The following is a 7,812-nucleotide window of genomic DNA, read 5'->3' as shown; positions in this document are numbered from 1 at the left end:
AGAGCCTGTGTGGTGCTCAACAGACCCTTGGTATTCCTGGTCCTACTAAGTTCCATGTTCCTGGGGAGTTCAGTCTGGGAGGTCAGGTATGTGCCCTGTGGACCCTGTCCCATGAGGGTGACAGACACTCTAGTGTAGTGACTATGGTTTCTTAGCATTCTCTCATGCCTTCTGCAGGACATTTTGGCAACACCACAATTGAGCTGTGGCACCTCAATGTCCCAGAGGTTGTCCTTGAAATATCCTTCAACCAAATCAGACCCAACCTTGAATCCAAAAATCCAGGCTCCCTTCTGAATTGCAAGGCTTTTATTGTTGGATTTCTGTTCTTAGACACCTGGGTGGAAGGGCTTTGGCTTGCTGAATCTATGTAGGTGAGCAGGCAAGTGGCTTCCTTGAGAGCAAAGTTGTAGCCATTAACATAACTTGCTGGCTTCTATTTTTTCCTGCAAACACAAAGCCAAGTGAGAACTCAGGAATGAAGACCTCATGCCCCACTGACCATGCACTGAGACACCTCCTAGAAGACCTGCAGCCAATTGCTCTTGTATCTGAAAAGGACCAGGGAGCCTTGTCCCCAACCTGTTGAGACAAGCTTTGTAAAGAGCCTCAAATCCTGCCAGATGGGAGGAGTCAACTTGTGAGGCACCATAGTCCCAGTGGGACCAAATGGGGAGGAGCTGACAGAGCCCCATTTGAACCTGTAGGCAGCTGGGGCCCCACAAGTGAACTGACTCCTCTGACATGTTAATGATGACCCTCAAATATCTGCAGCTAAAGGCACCTGTTCTAGGTACATAAGGGGGTTCACTTTAATTCTACCCTTGAATGTCCACATGTGGAGTCCACAAAGTGGCCTTCAAAGTGCAGAGAACAGGATAACATATGACATTTTGGAGCTGGAGTGGTAGGTTTGAAAAGTTAGGATAAAAGATCCAGGTTGGAGAAGGGTGCCAGGTGCCAAGCTTGTGCAGCTAGACATGGGAGGCTGTGTCAGGAAGGCTGATGGAGGCCAAACTCAGGCAGGGATCTACTGTGGCTTCACTGAGCTGAGCAGCCAGGCCAAGCTCAGGCAGTCTGAGAGTCCCTTCCTTCCCCATCCTCCTAACATCCTCAATCAGGTGTGTCACACTTCTGGATTCTCAGTGAAGCTTCAGTGGTGTGCAAGAGCACAAGCCCTGCCCCTAATCAGACACATAGAGACTCACAATGAAAGCAGTTGCAGCTGCCTTGTCGTCATCTGTCAACTTGCTATCAACACATTTCTTGATTTTTTCAGTATTTTCCAGTATTTCAGGGTCATCTTTGTATTGTTTTACGTAGTCAACATACTCTTTTGAGGTTCCATAAAAAAATAGACGAACATCCTCTTTTATAGCTGGGCAAATGCCACAATCTGGAACACAAAGACAAGGTGACCCTCACTTGAAAGACCTGCATCAGTATATCCCAGGAGATAGAGGGAGTGAGAGCCTGGATAGCTTGCATCCCTGACTCCCACACAGTAATACTCACCTCCCCCTGAAGTCAGGAGGAGCAGGGCAGCCCCGAGGATCAACAGAGCACCAGCGAGCTTCATGGTAATAGTGCCAGGTGCTCCTACCCAGCTTGGTCCCATTTTTAACTGCCCTGGTCTGCTCAGTGGGCAGGGAGGGGCCCATGTCTGAGCCTCTCCAGGGCCCTCCCATGACACATCTTGGAACTTCCTGAAGGTGTGTTTGCGTCATTGAGAGGTATGTATTTTGGCAAAATCTTTTCAATTACCTGGCTCGGCATGTTCTCCTTCTTCGTGATCTTCTTAAGGTCACTTGTCCTTTTACAGTCAAAGGAAAAGATGACTAGCGGGAGAGTCAAGTGGAATTTCAATCAGACCTCCAGAGTGAGGTCTGTGTCTCCCTGTCACACTGGGAACCTTAATGTTTACTTATGAGCCTTACTCACAGTCAGTGTCTAGACAATCTAGACTTCAGACCACTTGCCATGTTACTCCTGCCCTGTCTTTATCCTGCCCCTATCTTCCATTTTCTCTGTGCCTTCCCTTGAACCAATCACTTCAAACCAAGCTTCTCCTGCTATTGCAGGCAATGTTCAATTTAATCTTTTTTGTTGGTGGTGGTTGTTTTTTTTGAGTTAGGGACTCTCTAAATAGCCCAGGCTGACCTGGAACTATGTAGGCCAGGTTAGCCTTGAACTCAAAAAGGCCTTTGTGCATCTCTCTGATATGAATGCTTGAATTAAAGGCAAGCACTGTCATATCTGCCTAAACTTGACCTTTTAAACACCTAGTTGAGGTTTTCTGTTGTGGGGGGATTCTTGGTTTTGGTGAGTTTTTGTTGTTGTTTTTGTTTGTTTGTTTATTTGTTTATGATATAGAATCTTGCCCATGTTGGTCTTGAGCTCATAATCTTCCTAAGAAAGGTGAGTATGTGTGTGTGTGTTTGTGTGTATGTGTATGTGTGTGTATGTATCTGTATCTCTCTGTGTGTGTTTGTGTTTATGTGTGGTGGGTTCTGCTTTCCTTGGAGTTAGTGGTAATTATTGTCAATATCTGTTAGTAATGGTCGGCAATGTGGTTCACACCCTTGATCCCAGCTAGTAGGAGGCAGAGGCAGACCTGTCTCCATGAGTTAGAGGTCAGCATGGTCTACACCGATAGTTCCAGGCTAGCTAAAATTACACAGGAATACCCCATTAATAAATGTTATTAGTGTCTTCATTAAGTTCTCACAAAAAGTGCCTCATGTTCATAATCTTAAAACTAAGCAAGAATATATCAGTTTGGAGCAACCTGATGCCCTAACTCTCCACAGCCAGAGTTTGCATTGCTGCTCTAGCTATTCTGACCACTGTTCAAAAGCTACCCTGGAAAAACTAGAGTGCTATCTCAGCTGGTTACCCCAGCTCCTGAAGGCTCAGTATCAGCCCATCTATATCAGTGTATCTAGCTGAATTTTGCTAAAACAGAATTCCAAATGACCTTTCAACCATCTCTATATGTGCCAAAAGGGGAACATACCCCATGGCAGGGGCACAGCAGAGGGACAGTTATGAAATAAGAGGCAAGGCTGTTGTAGGCTCCATGAAAGCAGACTATGGAAGCAGAGTGCTTAGGCCCATTCACACTGGAGCTGTCTCCCACCCAAACACCCACAGCATCACCATTTTAGGCCTCATGAAAGGCTTCTCTTGAAAGGGCTTTTGTCCTACTTTGAGAAGTGTGGGCTGAACAGACAGCAACAGAGGAGGCTGAAAACCTCAGAGCAAAGCCTGGGTGTGTCAGCAGGTTGAGCTGTGAAATAGGCCAAGCAACTTGCCCTGTAGTAATTCAAGCATTTGACAGGAGAAGGGCAGGAAACAGTAGGGTCATGGAATGAAGAGAGGGCAGAGGTACAGTCTGAGGAGGGATAAAATGGATCCAGAGGACATAATCTTTAGGCCCTGTTGGCCAGTAGGGGTCTAGACAGCTGTTTAGTCATTGGAGACTCCAACAGGGTCTAGAACTTCCACATTGCTGAGAGCCAAGGAGACCTGGTTTCCTGTACATGCTATGGAGGAGGCTTCAGCACAGGTGGACCTCTGGGTTCCTTGCTAGTGTGAGGACAGCTCACCAGGGGGTACCACTGCTGCCTCTACTACCTGACAGCTGTTGGGGTTGGCCTCCTGGTGCTGTGCATTCAAATGCTAAGTACTGGACCCAGAACCTGGATTTCCCCAACCCTCAGTTCTTTGGTAATCTGGTAAGCAAATTCTCACATATACCAAATATTGCTTTGTAAACTCAACTCATCTTATTCTCTGACTTGTTAAAATAATGTGGCTTCCAGCCAATGCCTGGAGAGAAGAGGGGTATTCTGGCTTTTTTTACTGGGCTGGGAGGGTCACAGGTAGGGATCAGAAGGCAAGAAAAGAAGAGAGAGTAGGAGAAAAAAGATGGAGAGAAGGGAAGACTGTCATGAGGCCTGATTGCTCAAGGGCATGTGACTAGGATCAGTGAACCATAAGGACATGTTGATGGAGCAGAAATAACACTTGACCACACTTAAATAGCCAGTTACACGGGGACTACAGATTGGATATAAGTTAAATAGTAAAGAACCTGCCTAATTTTGGCTTACAGCTCTTCAAATAATATACTAAGTCCCTGTGTCTGTTATAGAGGCTAGCTAAAATATATATTTCATTTACAGTCAGGTTCTGCTCACTGTTGCCAAACATGGAGGGAAAAGAAGAAGCCAAAGCCAGCCCAGGAGAGAATCCCCCTACCCAACCACAATTTCTATCTTTTTGATTAAGGGGATTCCAGACAGGTAATTGGGGCACACCTGCCTCAGCTTCCAACAAGTGGGGATCAACAAATGTCCTCCCCTAATTTCTTTGGACTCTGCCCATCACCTGACCAATTGGTGTGTATCTGAACCTGGAATTTAGGATTTAACTAGCATATTTGTGATTTTTCCGTGTCTCTGTATGAAGTAGAACACCATTTCTCAATAGGATACCTCAGATGAGAACCAGGACCTTCATAAGCTCTGCTTTCAGTGCCTGAAATACTATTCCTTCACCTGACTGGAAATGCGACATGGGAGGTGGAGGGGATAATTTGTCACCTACATCCCTTGGCAGTATAAAAAACCAACATGCCTGAGGGAGAGCTAGCTATGCTTTGAAAAAGTCTGAGACACACACTAAACACCCACTTTGATCCTTGGTCCTTTGTATGGCAGGGTTGAGCACTGTATGGTGGATGCTTGAGAAGCAGGGTGGAGCCTCTGCTCTCTGTCTTCCACAATCCCCTGTTGCCCTTTTACTGTGTACCCTTTGTTCAGATAGCACAAGTCCCTGGCTACCTGAGGTTGCCTTATCCTCAACTTTCAAGATTCCAGACCATGAAGCATATTAACTACTTTTCACATATGTACATAGTCTTGGGTCTTTTGTCATAGCAACACAACACAGATTACAACACTGCAGTACACATAGATCCCATGTGTATAAGAATACACCTGACTTCCACCATCACGAAGGCTCTATACCTCACTTCCTCTTCCCTAGATCCACTTGTATTGGCTGTCTTTTGGTGTTCTTTATATGTCTGAAGGCTCAGGAGAGCAAGGCCTTCTTCTCTCCCAGGGTCAACACACAGGAGGTCTCACTTCTCTCAAGTCTATAAACAAAACCCTTCATAAAACATGCACCATCTTCACACATAACTCAGGCTTGGCTTATCCCCACCCCCTCCCATGTCTATGTTATATAAGACATTGTGTTTATGTAATTTGGCTGGCATTTAATTTTAAAGTACAGATTGTAAGTGTTTTGATAAGTCAGAATTGAGTAGTTTGCTGTAAAAAGCACTTGAGTGTCACTTTCTCTACATCAGCTGGTGACACAGGGAAATTTGCTGAAGACTTAGTCCTAAGCCTTTGATTTTTACTGGTTATCTGAGCCAAACAGGATTTACATCAGGTAACTGGGCAATTAGGAGCCATGCACTGAGATCTACTTGTGAGCTCTCCTTGCATGTTATGAGGGCTGCAGAAGCCTGTAAAATGTGCCCACTGGGGGTTTTCTCTTCTGAAGGGTTGGGAATGGAGACAAGGGCATAGTGTGAGCAAGCAAGTGTCTACTGCTGGGTGACCCTACACTACTTAGCTTTTGACCATGGTGTCTTATCACAGCACCAGTAATCTTAACTAAGACACATGGCAAACATATATGTATGTACAAAGTGGCCAGGGAAAGACAGTGAAGTGCCTTTAGGGGATCTCCACCATATAGATATGTGTATATTCATTTTTATATACATATATGTATATATTCATACATATATAAATATATATATAAGTATATGTCTGTGATTCTTTTGAAATTTTATTTAGTTTTAATTTATGCATGGCAGCATTGTGCCTTCATGTGTGTCTTATGCTGTTTTCCCTGTGGAGGTCACAGGAGAGCAGTGGATCCTCTGGAACTGGAGTTACAAATGGTTGTTAGCTTCCATGTGCGTGATGGGAAGTGAATCTGCATCCTCTTTACAACTGAGTCCACCTATATTTGTTGAGACAGGGCCTCCTACTGGAGCTTACTAATTTGGCTAAATGGGCTGGCCAGTAAGACCAGGGGTGGGCTCTCTGGTGCTGAGGTTACCACAGTGCACTTTGTGCCTCGCTGCCCTCACACGTTCTGAGGGCTAAAACTCATGGACTCAAGTGTGTGAACTTAGAAAGTGCTTCACTGACAGAGCCATCCCCTAAGCCCACCCTCCTGTTTTCTTGAGAACATGTAGCTCACACTGTAGGACTGAAGAGAGGTCAACTCCCGGGAGTAATATCTACAGATCCTCCAGAAATCTTCTGTGAGATGTAAGAGCACTGACTTTCTTCCATGTCAATTAATCTGCCATGCAACCATTCACAGCAGCAAGGGTTTATAGGTTATTTCACAGTTCTAGTATACGCCAACATAATGTTATTTAGCTTGTTGTTCAAATTGTTTTATACTTGTCCATTAGGAGCTTCTGGGCTTCCCCAGGCCAGTTTCCACAGACATTTATAGGTGTCTGTTCACATGTATATGTGCTTGTGTGTGTGCTTGTGAGTGTGGGCAGAGGTGCTTAAGTGTGTGTGTGTGTGTGTGTGTGTGTGTGTGTGTGTGTGTGTGTGTGTGTAAATGTGAAGGTCATATAACAATTTCGAGGAGTTAGGTCTCTTCTCCTACCAGGTAGTTTTAGGATTTGAACTCAGATCTTCACCTTCAACTACTGTACCTTTAATCACTGAGCTATCTCAGCAGTCTTCCATATTATTTTTTGAAACAAGGTCTCTTATTAAACCTGAAGTTCACATAGGATTAGATGTATATGCTACCACTCTAATGGATCCGGGGGATCTGAATCCAGGCCTTTATTCTTACATAATGAGCACTCTCAACATTTGTCCATGAATTTGGCTGCCCATATTTATGTGTGTGTTGCTGTGGAATAACCCCTGTGCTTTGTACTTGCTGAAAACAATGCTCCATTACTGGTGTAAGGAACTAATGACAAAATGCCAGGTAAGAAGCAACATTTCTGCTCACAATTTTAAGAGACACAGTTCATCAGGGTGCGCTAGAAGAAGGGTAGCAACTTGAGGTAGTTGGTCACATCTACAATCAGGAAGCAGAGAGGTACAAATGGTTGTGCTCAGTTAGTTATCCCCAAAACACCTCATCTATGACCGTAGTCCACACTGCCCCAGGAAAGTTAGTCTACACTCATCAATTGATGTAGCATAAAACCTTCCACACAGGGCCTTGTTTGTATGGAAACTCTCAACCCAGTCAGGCTGGTCATCAAGATTAACCATCACACACTGCAAGCAGGGTGAGCTTGAATTTAAGACTTTCCTGTCTCCAGAAATGAGTAATACAACAACCAGCTGAGAATCTCATTGGTGCTGAAAATGTCTTCCTTAGCATAAGTTGGTTGGTCTGAACTTGAGACAGTCTACACACACAGTACTGCCTATGGCCTGTGGAGCAGTGTAGTTTACAGCCAGGCAGTCCACAGTAGCCTGTGGGGTTGTAGACAACTGAGAGCTCATGTAGAGGGGTGAATCCCTCACTCTATCACTCACTGCTCTCAACACATGGACTCTACTGTTCCAACCTCTTTGAAACATGGTTCCTGACAGAGCTGAGAGGGGACAAGGTGAGCAGGACAACAGGAATGAGCTACTGTGGTGTGAAGCAGAATTTGTTGTACAAAACCATCACCAGTCCCTGAGGATACCCGCATGGCCAAAGAGCTGGGGACTATCATGGCTGAGAGTC

The 7,812-nt window shown here is 45.0% G+C and overlaps 1 protein-coding gene across 1 annotated transcript; it reads right to left on the bottom strand.

Moving 5' to 3' along the window:
- Positions 1–294: 294 nt before the first annotated feature.
- Positions 295–1,590, bottom strand: LOC110332055 (major allergen I polypeptide chain 1-like). The gene is made up of 3 exons (XM_021213012.1): positions 1,516–1,590; positions 1,209–1,396; positions 295–446 (listed from the first exon to the last, which is right to left on the bottom strand). Exons 1-3 carry the CDS (start codon positions 1,577–1,579, stop codon positions 417–419), a joined length of 282 nt encoding a protein of 93 aa, XP_021068671.1. The 5' UTR covers positions 1,580–1,590; the 3' UTR covers positions 295–416.
- Between the last annotated feature and the right edge of the window lie 6,222 nt (positions 1,591–7,812).

This window comes from Mus pahari, chromosome 1, assembly GCF_900095145.1.
Source record: "Mus pahari chromosome 1, PAHARI_EIJ_v1.1, whole genome shotgun sequence".
In the NCBI taxonomy this organism is placed as follows: domain Eukaryota; kingdom Metazoa; phylum Chordata; class Mammalia; order Rodentia; family Muridae; genus Mus; species Mus pahari.
The sequence above is the reverse complement of the archived record's forward strand: the minus strand, read 5'-3'. Positions and strand labels throughout refer to the sequence as shown.